At 34.8% G+C, this 23,288-nt stretch overlaps 1 protein-coding gene across 1 annotated transcript in view; it reads right to left on the minus strand.

Annotated features, from left to right (window-relative positions):
* DNAH14 (dynein, axonemal, heavy chain 14) overlaps positions 1–23,288 on the minus strand; it is a 324,896-nt gene that overhangs the window by 289,851 nt on the left and 11,757 nt on the right. The window contains 7 exon segments of the mRNA XM_012644036.1: positions 792–1,042; positions 5,227–5,358; positions 7,235–7,379; positions 8,716–8,778; positions 12,844–12,959; positions 14,103–14,255; positions 16,949–17,079. Of these exon segments, the coding sequence (XP_012499490.1) occupies positions 792–1,042; positions 5,227–5,358; positions 7,235–7,379; positions 8,716–8,778; positions 12,844–12,959; positions 14,103–14,255; positions 16,949–17,079 (991 nt within the window).

Here is a 23,288-nt window from a genome sequence, read left to right on the forward strand (position 1 = left end):
GGTGCTAGATCACTGTCATTTCTTATGATTGAGTAATATTCCATTGTGAACATATACCAAATTTTGATAATCCACTCATGGATTGACGGGCACTTGGGTAAGTTTTGACAAATTATAAAGTATTCTACCATTTCAATTAATATTCCATGTTTCACAAGTTAGAGTGGATATATCCAGTGGTAGAAAATAAGAAAAATACTTTGTTTTAAACAGTAGTATTTAAATATTAATAGAAGGTAAAATATTTTTCAAGTAGTTTCTTAGTTGGAAGAATAATTCAATAGATATTTCTTGGAATTGACTCAAATTCCAATTGGACCTTGTTGCTCCTTCTATAATCATTCTCCTATGTCTTTAAGAACTGGCTCTGAACTGGGAAGATACAGTATATCTACGTATAAGGTTGTCAGATTTAGTAAATAAAGGACACCCAGTGAAATTTGAATTTCAAATAAATAATAAATTTTAGTATAGGTAATATTTGGGACACACTTACACTAAAGAACTATTTGTTGTTTATCTGAAATTCAAATCATACTGAAAATCCTGCATTTTATATGTCAACCAGACCCATGCAGAATTTTAAGAAATTTTTCTTAAATTTTATGGACAACATTAAGTAAAGTACCACCAAAGAATAAGTTCACATAATTGCAAAAATGAGTATATGACTTTGCTACAGGGATAATTTTCAAGTTCTAGCTTACATTACTGGATATTTCCTCCATAAATGGCAATATATTACAAGATTATGATTATAAATTACTTTTATAAATAAAAAATTGATTTACCTGATGAGACTTTCATTCTTTTTTTCCATTGAAAATGGCATTCTAGCAGAACCATTAAATAATTCCAAAAGTAGCGTGATTGCAATGTTCATAAGTTGACGAATGAGTTCCTGAAATATGTAGTCAACCAGCATCGCAAACCTGAAATTTGTTTCTAATAAACGTCGATATTTAGGGAGCTTGAAATGTGTTATGTCATCTCCAGAGTGTTTTGACTCAAAATATTCTTTAATCTCTTTCTTTTCTGCAACCTACAATTTAATAAACAATTGAGAAACAAGTGATGATTTCCCATGTTAATGTAGCATGATTTCCACTTTACAGTATTTTTTTATTTTAAATTTTTAACATTTTTATGGGTACATAATAGTTGTATATATTTATAGGGTACATGTGATGTTTTGATACAGGCATACAATGTGTATTAATCAAATCAGGATAAATGGGGTATCCATCACCTGAAGAATTTATCATTTCTTTGTGTTAGAAACATTCTATTAAGATAGCTACTTAAAAAAAAAAAAGAAAATAATAAATGTTGATGAGGATTGGAACGCTGGTGGAAATTGAAATGGTTCAGCTACTGTGGAAAACAATAGGGCAGTTCCTCAAGACAAATACAGAATTACCATGTGATCCAGCAATTGCAATTCTAGCTATGTACTCAAAAGAACAAAAAGCAGGGACCCAAACAGCATTATTCACAATAGCCAAAAGGTGAAAACAACCCAAATGTCCATCAATAGATGAGTGGATAAACAAAATGTGGTATATTCATGCAATGGAATATTATTCAGCTTTAAAAAGGAATGAAATTATGATACATAGTATAACATGGATGAACCTTGAAGACATTATGCTAAGTGAAATAAGTCAGACATAAAAGGACAAATATTGTATGATTCCATTTATATGAGGTACCTAGAATATGTAAATTTATAGAGACAGAAAGTATAATACAGGTTGCCATGGCTAGAGGTGGAGAGGGTAATGAGTTTATATTCAATGAGTATAAAGCTTCTGTTTGGGGTGATGAAATAATGGAAAGTTACAGAAATGGATAAGTTTCACCATAATAAGCTACTTTACATCCCACATGTAAACATAATTACAGGAAAATTTATTTTAATGGTTGACATTTATAAATGTCTTTCTTTTTATTTAAATTTATTTCATATTATTTTTAATTATTATGGGCACATAATAGTTATATATATGGTACATGTGATGTTTTGATACAGGCATACAATGTGAATTGATCAAATCAGAGTAATTGGGGTATCCATCACCTCAACCGTTTATCATTTTTGTGTGTTAGGAACATTCCAATTCCACTCTTTTAGTTATTTTAACGTATACCAAAACTTATTGTTGATTATAGTCACTTTGGAAAACTCTTTATAGATACCAGCCTAGGCAAAGAATTCATGAAGACCCCAAAGGCAATCAGAGGAACAACAAAAATAAATAAATGGAACCTGATTAAATTAAAAAGCTTCTGCATAGCCAAGGAGACAATCAATAGAGTGAATAGACAACCTACAGAACGGGAGAAAATATTTGCATGCTATACATCCAATGAAGGGCTAATAACCAGAATCTACAAAGAACTAAAGTGAATCAGCGAGATAACATCAAATAACCCCATTAAAAAGTAGGCAAAACACATGAACAGAAGCTTTCAAATGGCCAGTGAGCATATGAACAAATGCTCAATATCTCTAATCATCAGGGAAATGCAAATCAAAACCACAATGAGATATGACCTAACTCCAGTGAGAACAGCTTTTATGAAAAAGTCACAAAACAACCTATGCTGCCTTGGAAGTGGACAGAAAGGAACACTTATGCACTGTTGGTGGGACTGCAAACTAGTACAACCTCTATGGAAAGCAGTATGGAGATATCTCAAAGAACTAAAAGTAGAACTGCCATTTGATCTAGCAATCCCAATACTGGGTATTTACCCCAAGGAAAAAAACATTATAAAAAAGACACTTGCACTCTAATGTGTATAGTAGCACAATTCACAATCACAAAGATGTGGAAACAACCCAAGTGCCCATCGATACATGAGTGGATTAATAAAATGTGGTATATGTATACTATGGAGTATTACTCAGCCATAAAAAGCAGTGAACTAATGCTTTTTGTAACAACCAGGATGGAACTGGAGACCATCCTTTTAAGTGAAGTATTGCAAGAATGAAAAAACAAAAACCACATGAATTCACTACTAAATTGGAACTGATAGATCAACCTCAGGTACACAAATGGTAGTAAAATTCAATGGAAATCAGGCAGGTAGGAGGGGGAAGGAGGGAATGGGTGAATTCACACCTAACGGGTACAACGCACACTATCTTAGTGATGGACACATTTATAACTTTCATTCGATCTGCACATAAGCAATTCATGTAACCAAAATGTTTGTGCCCCCACAATATGAGATAAAGAAAAAAGTTTAAAAATATAATGATGTCCTAAGACAATTGACTTAGGAGGTTGTTGGAGAATGACATGTTTTGGCCAAAAATATAGGATGACATCAGTACTACTAGGACCACCAGACACTTCTAAATGATGCTCATAAAAATAATCCTGAACTTATTCAAAATAATTCCTTTTAGGCACATAAATACTCTTTACTATTATATAATGGGCCTTTAAAATTCTAAAAGTATTTCCAATTTTTGTTTTTTATTGGTTTGTTCATGCTTCTAATTTCTTTGTTCCACTGATATTAAATATTTGGTAAATGATCATCATTTTCAACTTGTATTCTGATTTTTTTTTAAAAAATTGTGTTTGTTTTACGTTGCCCTTCTTCATATTTCATTTTATTCACTCATATTTTCTTTTTTTAAAATTAATTGGATTAGCTGATTACTAATTTTGCAAATTTTTTGCAGTATTGGCTGTCTCTGAAGGAATGGTTTACCAATGTGATGCAGTTCTTTATTGATGTAATATTTGCTTGACGAAACTGGACATAAAAAAAAAGACAGGATAATTGATATACCAATTAAGAGAGAAGCCACACTAGGCCTGGCAAATAGAATACCAACTTTCTTAATAATAAAGTAATAATTTTTCCCTGATGATAATACCCATGACATCCTCCCTGCCTTAGCTGCCTGAAGGACAAATTTATTTGCCTAAGCCTGAATTCAAAGTCCTTTCTAACCACCTGTGCCTACCTTTCCTGGATTCTCTCTCACTAATCACTGTATACAAAACTTTTTTTTTTTTTTTTGAGGGGGCTATGTTTTTGTTTTCCCAGGAGCCGCTACATGATTTGAAAAACTTGTGTATATAATGCATGGATTTTTTAAACTAGTAAATGATGAAGCCTATTAACTATTCAAAATAAAGATTTTTAGCATTGATACCAAAGCAACCCTAAATGGCTTAATATCTAACTATATTAGTACAAAAGTACACAGTGATAGGTCTGGTAATGGTGATCTTTTTATTGCATATTGGTGAGGCTGATGAAGAATCTTTTAATAGGCTAACCTATTCTCTATTATCACAGGGTATATTTTGGGTGAGGTGTATCTCAATTCTGACTCTAGGTTTACACCACTGATGGTGGCTCTCAGTTTCCATTTCACCAGTTCTGTAACTGTGCTATATTCTTCCACAGCTAGGCAGTCCCAAACATTGCCCAAAAGAATGCTTCTCATCCTGGCTGTACTTTATATTCACTTGAGAGCTTTTATAGTGCTTCCTGGGCTCTATCCTCAGAAATTATGATTTAATTGGTGTAGGGTGGATCCCAGACATCAGTATTTATTAAAAGTTTCCCTGGTAACTCTAGTGTGCCACCTATTTGAGAAGCACTGGTCTGGAGTTTGGCTATGAGTAGTCAGACATTTTAAGACAATTTTGAAAATTCATGAAGATGACATCAGCAAGATGGCCGACTAAAGACACCAGGTATTCGTCCCTCCTCATCCCCCAAAAAAGGACCAAGGCAACAAACAACTAAGATCTGACTGGACTGTCAAAGAGAGAGAGTACTGACTGGAGTGTAGCGGGGGAGTGGAGATGCATGCACCTATGGTGACTGAAAGTCTAGGAGCGCATGTGGAGGCACCGTAACTCTGCAGCCCCATCTTCCCTGCCCAGGAGGGACCTCTGCTGTGGGGAAGAGGTAGGGAGAAGATCCCTACCAACCCCCATTGCCACTGCAAATACCTACAGTCCTTCCAACAGGAGAATCCCACCGTCTCCCAGTTTGAAGAGTTGTTGGGAATTCATATATCCCATCACATTGCCTTGGATGTGCACTCCCCATACCACACCCATCCCTGTGAGCCAAGATGCGTAGTGCCATCTTGAGACCAGAGCCACCTCTGGAGTGTGCCCTCCCCTGGGGGCCAGTAGCCACTGCATCTATCCATCATTAAGGATATAATTAAAGAATTACCTTTAAAAATGTACTTTGCATCTTGGAAATTGCTTTATCTCTGATATCCTCAAGTTGTTTCAATGCCTGGGTAGCTTGCTGTAACTGCTCTTCACAAAATTCATCTAGAGAATATGTTTGAGAACTATCCAGCTAATTAGATGATAGTAAATGTTGAGTATTAGAAAATCAAAATTCATATACCGAAAAAAAGACATAAAATATTTCATGTCATAAAGAAGACCATATTTTATAATTTCTTCTTTATATATTTCAAGCTTTGTATGCTAAACACCTTATATGTTCTTCTAATTTAAACACCCATAGTTAAATCTAACTAAATTTTAATAAAAAGACATAAAAATACATTATTTTAAATAATAACTAAGATTAAGCTGTAGCAGAAAAATTTAAGAGTTGAGGTATTTCTGAAATATCTATGAACCCAGGGAACCCACCAATCCCAGGAATTGCTTTTACTTTTGAAGTCACAATTATTTGTAAAGCTTAAAAACATATGTTTATACAATGCAGGATAATGAAGTTAAGATTAAATAATCCAAATAAGGTAAATTTTATTCAGAATTTATTCAGAATCCAGCAGGGAGAAATCTCCATCAATTATGAATTCTTCTCAGGTAATACAGAAATGTAATGTTCCATCCCTTCACATATATTCCATCATTCTTCCTCCTTTCAATATTATTTTTTTTCTACACTGTGTTAATTCTTGTGCCAATATACATTTTCATTAATAAATATTCTGGTATCTTTAACCCTAGTTATACTATAAAAATTAATAAATGTCTTTTCCCAAAACAAAACAAAAAGATTGAAAAGTACTGCTCTTGCCTTAAAATTTTGGATTTACTCTTTGAGTTTCCCCCCCTCCATAGCTGATTACCAGGTCCTAATTTTTCTAGTAAAATACGTCTCAAAAATCTCCCTTCCTTTCTGGTCTCGCTGTCAACATCCTAATTGAAGTCCTTATTGTTTGTACCTGCATTATTCCAGTGTTATAATAATTGATGTCTCTAACCCTAGTATCTCCCCACTTCCAATTTTTTGCACAGACATCATAATAGTTTTCCTAAAATAGCATGCTTAGAAACTTTCAATAGTTGTTCTTTGGGAGTAATTCTCAAAATTTATCTGGCACAAGAATCACCTGAAGGATTTGTTAAAAATGCAGATTATCAGCACCACTCGCTACTTGCTCCCTCAAAAGGAGGGGGACACAAACATCTACATTTTTATTAAGCACCCAAGATACCGCCCAATAAAATAAACCACTCTTAAATATGAAACATAATCTAAAGTCTCACCTCTACCTGATTCTGTGAACTTGGATAAATGATGATCTCTCTAGAACTAAGTTTTATCATTTGAAAGTGAAGATATGGACAAAATGATCCACGTACGTTCTTTACCTTCTAGTTCTAGAAATTTCAGTCCCTTTAAAGGTGTGCTTTCATCCCAGCAAAGTATACTAGTACACTCATTAAAACCATTCATGGCATTAACTTCTGAATGATCCCATCCTTTGCATTCATAACCTTGCTTCATTCTCCTTACCTCTTTATTGTCAGTCTTCACTGGGGTCTGCATCCCCAAGCTATGCATAGCCTTCCCATACTAAGTGTACAACTGGCCACCTTCTGATCTCTGACTCCAGCTTGGTTCTCCTGGCTATAAATCTCTGCTTTCCCTCCATCTGAGACTGGCTTATCCATGGACATTTTCAGAATCTCCCATTCTTACAAACTATCCTCATAGTAACCCCCACTAGGAGTGCCCCTGCCCTATGAGCATATTCAGATCCTACTTTTCCCTTATTTTGTTATAATGGCCTGACATTCATGACCCAACCTAATTTTCAAATCAAACATATACTGAATGCCTTACTCACACCCATAGAAATGGCTTACTAACGGATTAAGAAATCTGTATTCCTTTTATTCAAAACTCTATTTGTTCTTCCTAGTTTCTATATACCAATATTAACTTATAGTAGTATACTTAAACCAACCTTCACAAGGCATATGGTAGATGTATTATCTTTATGTTCATTAACGTTTTTGACAGTAATTGCATCTTCACAAAGTCCTTTTATATAAATCAAACAGGCTTGAAATAACTCATCAGCCAAAAAAAGACAGTGGGACAAAAGTGACCTGAAAGTTAAAAAAATGTCCACAGATTTTTCTCTCATTCAAATGAATGAAATTAATTTAGAGGTAACTAGTATAGTTTAGTTTATATCCCTATAGTCAAAATGTATCACATTTACCACATTTTAAATGATAAAGATCAGGGGTTGTGTTTGGCTGATAATGTTGTAGGCAGGGTTTTGGGTACTGGGTGTGTTGAGTAAGAACAAAACAGAAGGGGGAAACAAGTGATGGTATTATTATTCTGTTATGCCACAGAGTTCGAATAATTCTGAAACATCAGGTAGTGTTAACTAAAAAAATTATATGTTCTCAATTTACTAAATCTAAATAAATTTCTTCAATTTATTTTTCTCCCAATTACAGGAAAAAAATAAACTGGATTATGGACCATTTGGAGAATGTTTCTTTCCTTTTGTTTTTTGTAGACAGAGTCTCACTCCATTGCCCAGGCTAAACTGCAGTGGTGTCATCATAGCTCACTGCAACCTCAAACTCCTAGGCTCAAGCAATCCTCCCGCTTCAGCCACCCAGAGTACTGGGATTATAGGCACAATGCACCCAGCCAACATTCTTTTTATGAAAACCACTTTATTGAGGTATGATTGACATACAAAAAGCTGCACATATTTATTATATGTAACTTGATGCATTTGGAGATAAGTATACATCTGTGAACCATCACTACAATCTATGCCATAAATATATCTGTCACCTCCAAAAGTTTCCTCCCATCCTCTTGATTTATTATTATTATTTATAATAAGAACATTCTTGAAAAGACAAAATTGTAGAAATGCAGAACAGATTAGGAGAGAGTGAGAGTAGGTGGGAAGTAGGCAAACCTGTAAGAGGCCAACATGAGAGAGCCTGTGGTGATAGAAATGTTCTCTGTCTTGATTATATAAATGTCAATGTGCAAGTTGTCATAATGAACTGTAGTTTTGCAAGATGTACTTACCATCTTGGGGGAAACCAGGTAAAAGGCTCATGAGATCTCTCTATATTATTACTTGCAACTGCATCTCAATTTATAATTATCTCAAAATAAAAAAAATTAGTAAAAACAACAATAAAAAACACTTGGTTGCTGGAGATCTTTCAAAGTAAGATCTTTACAAAGTAAAATTAATTGTCATCTATTTTGAATAACTTAATCATTCCTCTTCTTGGAAGCAAAAAGTTAGATAAAGTGACCAAGGGAACTCATCAAGGTTTTTCACAGCACTGTGACCATAGAACGGTGTACTGGGAAATACAGTAAATGTTCCCATGCTATATTTTTAAAATATAACTTCTTTTTGAAATTTTTATAAATATATTGCATAACAAGACTCACCTGCTCTTCTCTATCTTCATCCTTTTAACATTCAATTTCCAGGTAACAAATGCTTTATTAATTCTGAAAGGAAAAATACTTCTTACATTCTATATTCATAAATCATGTATTTATATAGAATAAATTTAGTAAAAGCTTAGTAATATTAGAATATTCTCTAGAACAAGTTTCGTTCATTCTGAGCTATCTAAAGTAAATAGTAAACCATACAAATTTTCTCCCAAACTATCAACAGAATATAGAACAAAAGATAAATGTAAGTAAAAGTCCTTATAATTCTCATAGATGCAGTATTCACTTAGCTGAAACATTCCAATAAATATTAAAAACCATAAAAATATATTATTTTCTCATACGTTTATTGGCTTACTTTGAAAAGAAATTTATATTTCAAGAAGAGTCAAGATTCAATTTTCAGTGATAATGAAAAGCTACATTGTCACAGAAATCTTTGTGTAGTGGCAAGTAAAAAAGATAATGTATGTCATTTTGATATTATTTAATACTTGTATAAAAAAAGTGCATTTATAATTTTAAAAACTCAAAGAACCTACATGAGAATTGAAAAGCTTCCCTGGTTATGAGTTACCATTTATAATTTTCATTCATAAAATAGACATACCGTTTCTATAAATCTCCCTCAACTTCTCTAAATAAATGTTGTTGCCTTGCTCATGCACATGTGGGACTAGTCTGTTGCCATATCACTATCCCTCCCGCAATAGCCTTTGCATCTCAAGAAAACCACCCTTAAATAAAAACTGAGATGTGATACTTGTTTGTCAAAGTGAGATTGCTTATGTAGCTGGTTAGAGCCAGTGGGGAGAGGAAAATCATGGGGATAGGAGTGTGTCCAAGAAGCCAACCAAATATCCAGGCTTAAAGATGACACTGGCTGATTTTGAATCAAGGGAGACTGAGAGGCCTGGAACCATCCAAGCAGTTCAAGGAGAATCCCATGATGTCCCTCAAACAATCACATCTGAGGTCTTGGAACTTAGAAATGCCTCAAACAAATGTGGTAACTTGAATCAGGCTCCAAAGAGGCATCCCAAATAAGTTTCTATTTCACTTTAATCCAGATCCATAGAGTCATGGTATCTCGGGGTTCTAGAAGATCCCACATGAATCACAGGGGAACCTAAGGACAGTGTAATGAGTGTCTGCACCAGGCCACAGAAACTAACACACCAGAAAGTTTCACGAGGTAGAAAGATAATGCTGATGGTCCAGTCATCCCTGCACTGTATACAGGCATTGCCAGCTTAAGTTAACATTTCATCTTTATCTTATTTTTCTACTTGAAATGTTACTTTTTCAATATTAGTGATAAAAACTTGATAAAATATATTAAACATAAAATTTAAAAATCAGGTAAATCTACAAGTTTGACTAAAATTTAATTTATATTTTTCTTAACATGAATGAAGAAAATGAATCATCTTGACTGTGTGAGACAGAACAGGGATTGGACTCAGGCCCCTCACCCCTGACACCTGACCCCAGAATTCAATATAACCTGACTGAGTTATTTGCAGAGGGCTTAGACAAATAGTTTCCCAATTGCCAGAATTCAACTCATACCCATATAAGGACAGAGCTAAACCATCTGTCTTTGAATAACGTTTTCCAGGACCACTAAAGCAAGATGCTGATGCAAGCTGATAAGGAACCCAGCTGCTAAAGAAACCAGACCCATCGGGATCTATCTGACTCAAGCCAGAATAGACACCCCCAACCCCAGAACTTACCTTTCCCTGACTTTTTCCTCATTATAATCTCATTTTAATGCTAAAAACTATGTTCAGGGTGGAGCTTTAACATGCTAGTAAGACACATGACATATGAAGAGGCATGTACCAAAACTGTGCAAGCGTGAGGAAATCTCCACCTCTACACGCTTAGAGAGAGCCCTTTTCCTATGTAAGCTTTTTTAAAACTCTCTTATAATGCCCTTGGGGGAGCCAGCTGGAGAACTCTACCTCCTGCGCTGTCTCCCTTGTGCTCAAGCATAAGCCCCAATAAAGCTTTGTCTGAGGAGATTCTTGGCCTTGTGTCAATTTCTGTTGCATGTGAGCCCAAGAACCCATGGCCAGTAACATGTGGACTTAACACATGCCAAATGTCATATAAAAAGATGATTCTTGTCCCAGTTCTAACTGTATTTCAAAAGTTTAATATATGAAAATTATTTAGAAAAGAATAGACTCTAAGGATTTACCACAAAGCAAGGGTAACACTGCAAAGTCTGACATTGACAGAGCTTCAAATAAATAGATATAAAAAATAGTACTTTGGATAATATCTTAAGCCGATAATCCAAAATCAAACATCTACCAACCTTACTTCTAGTTCCTAAATTATAGGGATGCAACTATCACATATCTTTGACGAGAAACATCTCAGAACTGTTACACAGTCACCTGCACTGCATGTGACTTGGATTCCAGACAATAACAGAACCTGCTTCATTTCCTACAAACTCTTCAACACTTCAGGCACGCCATTTCTACTGTCAAATACACAACTTGTTCCTGCCTACCAACTTTCGAACTTCCTATATCCTTTGTCTGGAGCTATTCTCTCTCAAAGCCCCACATGGCTGTCTCCTTTTGATCATTTAGGTCTGTGCTTCAACACCACATCTCTGGCCATCTTATCTAAAGCTGCCCCTAGCTCCCTTACTCTGTTTTATTTTCCTTTATAACATATAATCTCCACCTGATATTTACAGATTTACATATTTGTTTATTATCTCTCATCTACTATAACAAATCATTTAAGAGCAAGATAATTGTTTGGCTTGTTCAATACGGTATCCCCAGCATCTAGATAATGCCTGATTCTTAGCAGACTCTCAATAAATGTTCATTTGATGAATAAATACATGTATGGAAAAAAGGTAAAGTAAGATCAATACAGTTGACTCTTAAACAACACGGCTTTGAACTGCACAAATTCACTTATATGCGAATTTTCTCCCACCTCTGCCACCCCTGAGAGAGCAAGACTGAAACTGTGCCCAACAGGGCAAAATCATCTGGTAACCAGCAAAATTTCTTGAGCTCCACAGTGGAAAAGAAAACAGTTTGCTACAAACCCCTTTGCAACAAAATCGACTGACAGGCTGAGACTTGTTGGAATCCACATGGCTGACTGGAGTCTAGGCAAAATAGACTTGCTTGTCTGATAAGTGACCTTTTGACATCAGAGGCTAAAAACTCCACCCGCAGATTGTGCCAACACCAACATTTTCTGAGCACAAGACCTGTGAAGAAGCACACAGCAGCAATAGCGCATGCCCAAGGGACTTTCCAAACCCCCTTTCCTTACAGCCAATCACTCTCCAGCCCTGAAACTCCTCTCTCAAAATCTCTCCCCTCAATCTACGGCTGCAAGGCCAGTATGGGGAGACAGATTGGAGCCTGACTCCCATTTCCCTGTTTGACTGCCTGGCAATAAAACTTTCTCACTGCAAAAACCCAGTGCTTTGGTGGTGTGCTTTCCATTGCACATGGGCAAATGAACCTAGTTTGGTTCAGGGACAAGACCAATCTCTCCTCATCCTCCTTCTCCTCAGCCTATTCAACATGAGCATGAGAAGGATGAAAACCTTTATGATGATCCACCTCTACTTAATGAGTAGTAAATATATTTTCTCTTCCTTATGATTTTCTTAACATTTTCTTTTCTCTAGCTTACTTTATTATAAGAATACAGCAATATCACATATATATAACATAAAAATATGTGTTGACTATTTACGTGATTGGTAAGGCTTCCAGTCAATAGTAGGTTATTACTAGTTAAGTTTTTGGGGAGTCAAAAAGTTATATTCAGATTCTCCACTGCATGAATGGTTGGCATCCCTAAGCCCCGTGTTGTTCAAGGGTCAATTTGACTATAAAATAGTTTTACAATATTTATCCAAAAAGATTAAAATTAAGAGTTTTAATACTTAAATGAGTAAGCTTCCTTTATCTAAAAAATTTTTATGGAACACCACATTTCCCCTATAATTTCCCATAAACATGGCATTACTGTAGTAGAACCACGATGTCACCCAGGCAACTGCTCTTTCAACAGGATCAAACTACAAAGAATTGGTTTCATTTTCTTTCATCTCACCGGAAACTGGAAAATATCTTAAATTGCCGTAATAAATAGTAACATCTTCTTTCTGATAGCCATTCTGAGACAGGTACAAGTTCTACTTCCTCTATACCACCACCTATTTTAATAACCTATAAATATAAAGCACAAAAACATGATTTTATTTCTTTTAAAAATATGTACTCATAACTTCTTGCCTTCATAAGCTTTTCCTGTATCTGAACCCTCAGCCACTTTACCTACACCCAAATTTGTTCCCCTTAAACATGCTGCGTCTATACTTGCCATTTTCTAATGCTATTTCCTGTGCTCCAACAGAGAGAAGAAAAACTTCCTCCTCACCCTGAGATACTTTTCACAAAAACAGCTGTTCAAATTTTATCTCATAATTTCCATTTTCTATAAAAGTAACATTTATGAAATTAATTTTAGCCACAGAGATGTAGTAGTCCAAGGTGGTTTATAACCCCACTACCCAGATAGCCCATTTTGACATTCAAAAACGGTATGTCCTTAATCAAGGAATTCTCTCTCTTTCTAAGAGTCCCTCTCCCCCACCCGATGTTAACATTTTTTAAAAAATTTCTTCCAGAGATGACAGTATGTCTATATCAGCACATCTGTATCTATGTGTATAATTCATTTATATAGAAGTTGTTCCTCCATTCTCATTTGATATTGTATATTAGAAACATTTCCATATCTGTACATACAAGATATACTTCATACAGATGTGGTCCTGTGCAGGCATACTTAAGAGTTTATTTTAGTTAGAGTTTATTTAGCCGGGAGAGCAGAGAAAGGCAGACAGACATAAAACAAATGATCAAAACAAATAATAGTATAATTTCAATTTGTGATAAGTATCAAAGTGCTTAAGTGTGATAGAGCATCACAGGAGGATTTCTACATCTGACAGTGAAGTTTCTGACAAATGTGCTAATAAAGAGCACTCTTTTCTTTATTATTATAATTCCTATTACGCCAGCAACTGCCCATTCTCTAGTTCTTCCTTTAAAAAAAATTACACCAAATATAAGTATTTGAGAGGTGAAAATATATCTTGAAACTGAATCTTCAAACCTAAATCTCTACAAAGAAGAAAAAAATGTCACTATTAAATTACTTTCTTTCAAGGAGATTCTTATACCTAAACTGTTCCTCAAATGACCAGGTATTTCTGAAACACAGGTAAATTTATGCAATTAAAATCTAAATTGTATAATATTTTGCTATTATAATTCTGAAAGCTGAAAACATCCATTAAATATTACCTTTGAGATAAATGAAGCAGTAATAATCCAATATTCTTTGCAATGTCTAGCTGTATGGGCAGAGACTACGTGAAGATCATACGGATTGTAAAGGGCTTTAGGATCATTCCGAGGAAGGCAATATACAAATTCTCCATCATCTTTCAGTGATTGCTGAGATTGAAAAAAAATTTAATTAATTTGACTAACTTAATTAATAAAATGGCTAAACAAATTACCTAGTAAATTAAAACAATTTTAATACAAATTAAAAATAAGAATAAGAATACTATCACTGAGGAAAGCTAATACCAAATTGTATTAATACTTAATCAAAATTCATCAAGATCTTATAGAAGATTTTATATATTTATATATATAACATGATGTGGTGATAAAACATTCAGAAAAATTTACCTATATGCTTACTAATGCTCACTAGTAACGTAACCCAAAGAACTTGACAACATACCTTTTACATATATGCCACCTTCCAGTAAATTTGTCTGCCAACACCAGAAATCTTCTGGGCCTATCAAACTTATCATTTATTTTGACAACAATGGTAGTTTAGTATTATAATAACAATAGCTAATATTTGCTAAATAATAAATATTTAATGAGTAATAAGTGTTTCAAATACAGTATCTTTATAACCATAAAAGTATAATGTCTTAAATTTAATCTCTTAAATTTAAAGAAACTAAGGTTTGATCTTTTGAATCTCATTAAACAGATGCAGAAATTAATATTTTGGTAAATTAGGTAATTTGAGAAAAGTCAATAATGTAGGAAGTAGCACAGTAGGGATGTGAATCCAAGTGTGACTCCCATGTTCTGTGCTATTGCAATAAGCTGTAATGCCTCTCCCACATTTACTTGGCATGACTGAGAAATCAGCCATGTCACGCTAAGAAAAATTCTTGCATTAAAAGTTTCTTGAAACTTTTTAACTTTTATTGATGAAAACAACTCTAATATTATAAGGAAGTTTTAGTACTTTCTAGATAATTAAATTTTATTTTCAAAAAGCATTTGGTATTTAGTGATGTCCTCAGAAGCTACTGAGTAAAGAGTTTCCAATTACTATAGTTTTAAATTTTGGATCCAGTTTTACAGTTGTTTTAAATTTTGACTTCCTTGAAGATTACTTGTTTCTTCACAATTGTGTTAGCTGTTCCACTTTCTTGTTTTGGCTTATGATATAATCTATACTAAGAAACCTTTATAAACAGGTTTAAAAACTGCAAATGATAGGAAATAAGCTAAGTCATGACTTGTACAATGCATAGGCTTTGTTATAGTTATATGGCTACTTGAGTCATTTTTGTTCTAAATTATGTTTCAAAATGTGCAGTTTCTACAAAGCTTAATGTAGATACAAATATTTGAAATGGATTATATATGTGATTTAAAAATTCAATTATATAAGCCTAAGAATAATTATTCCAATTATTTTTTCATTTAAAAACAAATGTTTTTTCATATTCTCAATCCTTTCTTCACATACAAAGGAAACATACCTTATCTGAATCCAAGGAACCCATGGACATTTATGGTTGTTGTTTTTTTTAACTACTATGCCTACTACCTGCCAGGTACCACAGAACATGTTTTATCTCATTTAATCTTCACAATTCTCCAAGGGAACTACTACCATGTCCATTTCAAGGCCAAGGAAACTAAAGCTTAGGAGGTTAGGGACCTGTCCAAGATAACACAGTGAGTGTACACAGATTCAAAATTCAATCTGATTCCATTATACACAGGTTTTCATTTATATTATGCGGCCTCTGAACAATGTTCAAAAGACCATTTATCTTCATGGTAATAGTCTAGAGCAAGAATCAGCAAACTATGGTCAGGGCCAGGTGCCTGTTTTTGTAAATATAGTTTTATTGGAACACAACCACATCCATTTGTTTATGTATTGTCTACCAATGCTTTTGTACTACAATGACAGCATGGAGTAGCTGCAACAGAGGTCATATGGCCTGCAAAATTTAAAATATTTATTATCTGTCCCTTTTCAGAAAAAGTTTACTGATCCCTAGCAGGGAACAATGGTTCTTAATTGTGCATCAGAATCACCTGGAGAGCTTAATAAAATACAGATTGCTGGGCCCTACCCCCAGAGTTTCTGATTCAGTGGGTCTAGGGTGCAGATGAGAATGTATATTTCTAATAAGTTCTAAGATGATTCCTATGCCACTTGTCTGGGGACTGAACTTGGAGAATTCCTGATCTAAAAGTAGGAAGAGATGATCCTGTACCATCTTAGATCAGCTGTAATAACGGAGGTGTCAGGATACAGACTTTCATTCGTATCATAGCTTCTACCCTCTGGTCATGTGATCTTGGACAAGCTAAAATTTCTCTTAAGAAAGAGGTTAATGAGTAGGGAGAAAATGGAAAGCACAAGGAAATACAGAGCAGATGAGATCGAAAATCAGGTACCAGGGAATAAGAGAGTGAAAAGGACAGGATGTTAAAAAATATATTATGATTTCTTTTTAAATCACAAAAAACCTGATAAGCAGGAACAAAAGAATAGATTCAAATTTCAGGCAGATGGTACCCCTTACTAGGAACCCACTCAGTTAGAGGAAGGGGTGGGACATGACAGAAAAAAATATTTTCATGTGTTATAGACTTAAAATTTATATGCCTTATCCATTCTCCATTCCTTAAAAAGTAATATGAAATGATGTCAAATACTTTTGCATTTACCCAGAAACAATGACTATACTTTGAAATTAATGTAATGTCTGAGTTTGATGTAATATCTGAAATGGATTAAATAAAAATTAAGAGACAATTTCAATATTGAATTTTAAAGATCAAAGTTGAATAAAATAGAGTAATACCTTTAGAATAGTCTTCTGATTTTCAATTTCACAACTTTTGTATTTCAAAATGTGCTGCAGTAATACAGTTTGCCAACCAAGCTTTTCTCTTAGCCTAATAATATGTCTTATCATATCATCATCTTCTGGTTCTGGTACAGAAAGGACATTAAAAAAAGTCTAATGTAAGTGCAAATATGGGCATCACTTAAGGATAATGTATAATATTCCAAATAGTTCTACATAGAGACAAAATTAAATGGTAACTTAAAGTTTACATAAAGGCTATATGATAGGAAGAGAAAATAGAGCTTAAAATTCAGTTTTAACAGAAGCTGAAAAGAGGGAACAGTATTTATCCATTTAAGAAAGAGATCACAAAAGGCCTAATTCCATAACTACACAGATAGTAAGCGAGAGAAGAAGGTAGGAACAGGAGCCAGTTATAAGGCTTCTCTTAATAGATGCCTAAGCTGGAGTGGAGGCAGTAGGATCAAAAAGCAGGATAACAGTGTGAGATGGAAATATTCTTCTTAAGGATACTCATCGCATAGACACATTTCAGGCCATATCCTTCTTGATCTCTCAGCTGGCAGCTAATGATTCTCTCCTTCTTGATACAATCTTTTCTTGGCTTTTATTCACTGTGCTGTACAGGTTGGCTCTTAAAGTTCTTTTTTGTTAGAACAAATCATGGAAGGAGAGGCATGTAAAAAGCCTAGTGGCAAAACCAGCAATCCTAAGAAGTTATATTTCTGGCCCTCCAGAAATTACAAACACCATCTGACTAAAACAACTTCTTTCCTAAGGATTAAATGAGACTTCAGCTCTTGAATAAAACAGTGTTATGACTAGGATAAGGCACTTGCATGATCCTAAGAGTGAGTTTTTCTTTAAATTTAATGCCCTAGGTACCTCCCTTGTCACCCTAGTCTGGGGTCTTTCAGTTGCTTAAACATGGAAATAAATTAAAAATACTTAATTCAAAAGAAAGCTAGCTAACAATGGGCCTAAAAGAGGTATAAAAATTAGTATTAAGGAGATGGCAGAAACTGTGTATGTTCAGCAAGAGGATAAGTAACACTATAGATCCAGATATAAAAGTGTATACCTACAGAAGTTAAAATAGTGTGGTGTTGACATAGAAAAACAGATGAGTAGAACAGATTAGAGTCTAGAAATATAATCATGTATAAAAGATAATCTAATAAGTGTAAAAGATAATAATTCAAATCAACAGAGGAATGATTAACTGTTCAATAAATCATAATAGGAAAGTGGTTAGCCAAAACATGCAGTTACTGCAAGCATAAATTATAGATGTAAATGTGGAAAAACAAATTATAGAAATAGTAGAAGTCAATATGGGAGAATATGTTTATAAACCTAGGGTAGCAAATACTTCCTGAAAAAGAATCAAAGCATGTTAAAAAGAAAACAATGATAAATTTGACTTCCTCAAACTTAGCATCTTATACACAAGAAAAGCCACCATAAACAAAGTTAAAATGTAATTAACAAATTGAGAGATATTTATAGCCTATATAAGAGGCTGGAGATTAATATGCCAAATATTTAAATAATTCTTACCATTCAGTAAGAAATAACACTTTGATAGAAAGATGAGCAAACAATTTACAGGAAAAAACAAATGGCCCATAAACATGAAAAAGTGTTCAACCTCATTAGTAATCAGGGAATTGCAAATTAAACAACAATGGAAAAGCATTTCTCACTCAGAACAGCAAAAAATTAAAACTTGGAAAATATGAAATGTTGGCAAGGGTATTTCTCTTGTGCAATATTGTAAAAGTATAAATCAGCACATCCATTTTTGAGAGCAATTTGGCAGATTTAATAGATTTGATAAAGACTGCTGGAAAATGAAAGCAATTTAGGGCAAATAAAACAAAGAACATTTTTTCAGAATAAGTATTAGGTTGATGTAAAGGTAATTGCAGTATTATCATTGTTGGAATATGCTGTTTGATATTAGAACACATTCTTAAATAAATGTGGTTATATTATACATCATTTTAATTGCATTTCTCACTTTATGTTTTTTTGCTAATGACATTACTTGCTGTTTATATTTATTTTAGACTATGGAAATGATGTTAGACAAAAAGCAAATTCAAGCGATTTTCTTATTCGAGTTCAAAATGAGTCATAAAGCAGCGGAGACAACTCCCAACATCAACGATGCATTTGGCCCAGGAACTGCTAATGAATGTACAGTGCAGTGGTGGGTCAAGAAGTTTTGCAAAGGAGATGAGAGCCTTGAAGATGAGGAGCACAGTGGCTGGCCATTGGAAGTTAACAACGACCAATTGAGAGCAATCATCAAGGCTGATCCTCTTACAACTACACCAGAAGTTGCCCAAGAACTCAATGACGACCATTCATTCAGCATTTGAAGCAAACTGGAAAGGTGAAAAAGCTCGATAAGTGGGTGCCTCATGAGCTGACTGAAAATCAAAAAAAAACTGTCATTTTGAAGTGTCATCTTCTCTTATCACATGCAACAACAACGAACCATTTCTTCAACAGATTGTGATGTGCACCAAAAAGTAGATCAACTCAGTTGTTGGACCAAGAAGAAACTCCAAAGCACTTCCCAAAGCCAAACTTGCACCAAAAAAAAGGTCATGGTCACTGTTTGGTGGTCTGCTGCCAGTCTGATCCACGACAGCTTTCTGAATCCTGGTGAAACCATTACAACTGAGAAATATGCTCAGCAAATCGATGAGATGCACTGACAACTGCAACACCTGCAGCCAGCACTGGTCACCAGAAAAGGCCCAATTCTTCTCCATGACAATGCCCAACCGCACGGTGCACAACCAACACTTCAAAAGTTGAACGAATTGGGCTACAAAGTTTTGCCTCATCCACTATATTCACCTGACCTCTCACCAACCAACTGCCACTTCTTCAAGCATCTCAACAACTTTTTGCAGGGAAAATGCTTTCACAACCAGCAAGATGCAGAAAATGCTTTTCGAGAGTTCGCTGAATCCTGAAGCACAGATTTTTATGCTACAGGAATAAACAAACTTATTTCTCATTGGCAAAAATGTGTTGATTGTAATGGTTCCTATTTTGATTAATGAAGATGTGTTTGAGCCTAGTTATAATGATTTACAGTCCAAAACCACAATTACTTTTGCACCAACCTACATAGTAAATTTAAGGAACACATATCTCCCAAAAAGCTGGAAAAATATGTTTTTCTAAAAAAAGAGTGAGATTAATTCACAACAGAATTGAATCATAAGTGTTTACTAAAAACAAATGATATGTACTTAACATTGGAGGATGATGCATTTTTCTAGTGTCTGATCCAAGTTAGCCATTTTTTATGTAAGAAATATGGGGAGACTGGTGCACATCCCACCTTCACACTGAGCTAAGAAAACAGATATCAACAGCAAGGGCAAAAAATTAGAAAGTTCAAGAGGCAGCCTGGCAGAGGAAAACCATGAAAAGGAATAGGGAGCAGAATGAAGACTGAATTTATTCTATCTGTTTAAACACAACACAATATCTTCTTATAGCTATAATAGAACCTCATCAGTGAATACTGAGGCTAAGCTTCCAGATCCCTCACTTTATAATCTCATAACCTTGAAGAAGCAATACTATAGGACAGAATTTTCGGCAGGAGCGAGTGACATAATGAAGACAGTATTTAAAGAATAATTCTGCAATGCGCACCACCCGAAGGATGGACATATTTGAAACTCAGACTTGAGGGGGGACCAAGGGCAACATACGTAACCTAAACATCTGTACCCCCATAATATGCTGAAATAAAAGAAAAAAAAAAAGAATAATTCTGGCAACTAAGGGTAAAACTACTTATCCACTTCCTAAGGATAAAAATAAATACTTTCCTTAAAAAGCTTAAAACAGGATTTCTGCTGATTGGGAGTTTATAATATAACTGAAGATATTATTTTATCATGTGAATATGTCCTCGTAATGAAAGATAATATGTGAAAACTGTCAAATGAGTAATACCGCTAGTAAGTGCTGTGTTAATTTTAAAGAAAGAGATCTTAAATAAAATAAGGCTTTAGAGGGGTGAAAAGAGAAAAGAGGACAAATTAGACAAAAAACCATCTAAAAAGAAAGAATAAAAGTTAATTCCAAATGAATGCATCAACATGAATGAATCTGAAAAGGACAGCAGTTTGCAAAAGGATACAATAAAGCGACACGTGTGCATATATATTAAACTTTTATTGAAGCATAAATATACATACAGAGCAACTAAGCTACTCACATAATTTAATGAGTTTTCAAAATTCAACATACTCCTGCAATCAGCACATGAATCAAGGGAATAAAAGCAATCTTAGCACTCTTGTAGTCTCGAAACTCCTTCCAGTTACTATTCTCACTTTACCTCATTCCCACCAGGGTGATCACTGTACTGATTTCTAAGATCAGAGCTGAGTTTTGTCTATTTTTTACTTTATATAAGTGGAATCACAGTAGGTATTCTTCTATATCTGACTTCTTTTGGTCAATATTGTGTGTGAGCTTCTGTATACTTAGGTCTCCAAAGGGCTCGTTAAGCATCCTCAGGAGGTGACAGCTAGCTTACCTGAGAAAGAGTCATCCAAGAAGGAAGGCAAGAGAAAAAGCTGCTACACCTTTTATGACTTAGTCTTAGAAGTCACACACTGTCACTTTCAGCATATTCTGTTTGTTAGAATTGAGCACCATCACTATCAGCATATTGCTTGTTAGAACTGAGTCATTAAGTCTGGCTCTTACCTCCACATTTTGAAGGAAGGAGTGTCAAAGAATTTGTGGACGAATTTTACCACAATGGATAAATATAAATGTGGAAAAAGTATAAAACCATAACGGGAACAGTCACCAATTTCAGGATAGTTCTTAGCTGACCCTAACTGTAACCTCTAGGAAAGAGCACAGGGAGAGGGAAAGGTGTGGAGTGGCTTTAGCTGTTCTGTAACATTAGAGTTCAGTATGTATGTTCCATTGCTGAGTAACAAATAACCATACACCTGGTGGTGTAGAATACCATAAATTTATTATCTCACTATTTCCATAGGTCAGGAGTCTGGGAAATTTTAGCTAGGTCCTCTGTTCAGGCTCTTACATGGCTGAAATCAAGATGTCAGCTGACTATGCCCTTATCTGGAGACTGGGCTAGGGAAAGACTTGCCTCTAAGCACTCTCAGGTTTTTGGCAGAATTCATTTCCTTGTGGCTGTATCACTGAGGTCACCATCATTTTCCTGCTAACTGTTGGCTAGGTACTGTTCTCAGATACTTTTAGGCCACTTTTGGATCCTTGCCACGTGGCCCTATCTACCACATGGCAGTGGGAAGGCCTCTGCTACTGATTCTGATCTCTTAAAGGGCTTATCTGATTGGGTCAGGCTTGCCCAGAATAATCTCCCTTTTGATTAACTCTAACTCAACTGGTCAGGGGCCTTAAATACATTTGGAAAAGTGCCTTTGCCATATAACATAACATAAAAGCTGGGAATGATATTCCATCATATTCACATGTTCTGCATTCACTTAAGGGGAAGGAATCAGAAGGTAGGAATACTGGAGGACATCTTAGAATTCTGCCTACTACAACTTCCTTTTAAAAAAACGACAAAATGTTAACATAAGTGAGTACGTGGTTTTTTGTTTTGTTTTTTTTTAATTTAGAGACAGGATCTCACTCTGTTGCCCAGTCTAGAGTGCAATGGCACAATTATGGCTCACTTTAACCTTGAATTCTTGGGCTCAAGTGATCCTCCCACCTTGGCATCCCAAAGTGCTGTGATTATAGGTGTGAGCCACTGCTTCCAGCCTATTTTCTCTACTTTTTATATCTGAAATGTTTCATCATTCTTTCAGAATCAAAAAAAAATCCTATGTACTTAGGTCTTTATCAGTCTATGTATTCATGGATTTATAGAAGCTAAATGAAGGGAGAAAATAAAGAAATACAATCCTTAAAGAATTAGAATTGTATTGATCTGGCAGTCATTAAGCCTACATTTTTGGCCTTTCTTACATTAGATGTCAGTTTCAAAACACTAAAGAACAATGTGCCAAACTACTAAGAATTCTTAATGCTTAGCAACATTAGCCATTGCAATAAAAGCTATTGTATTAGTTTTCTGGATAGATAACAAATTACTACAAATTTAGGACTTGAAACAACACACATTTATTATCTCACAGTTTCTGTGGGTCAGGAGTCTTGATACAGCTTAACTGGATCCTTTGCATCAAGTCTCAAAGGCTGCAATCAAGACTGGAGCTGGGCCAGGCGCGGTGGCTCACGCCTGTAATCCTAGCTCTCTGGGAGGCTGAGGCGGGCG

This window comes from Propithecus coquereli, unplaced genomic scaffold, assembly GCF_000956105.1.
Source record: "Propithecus coquereli isolate 6110/MARCELLA unplaced genomic scaffold, Pcoq_1.0 Scaffold205, whole genome shotgun sequence".
NCBI lineage: Eukaryota > Metazoa > Chordata > Mammalia > Primates > Indriidae > Propithecus > Propithecus coquereli.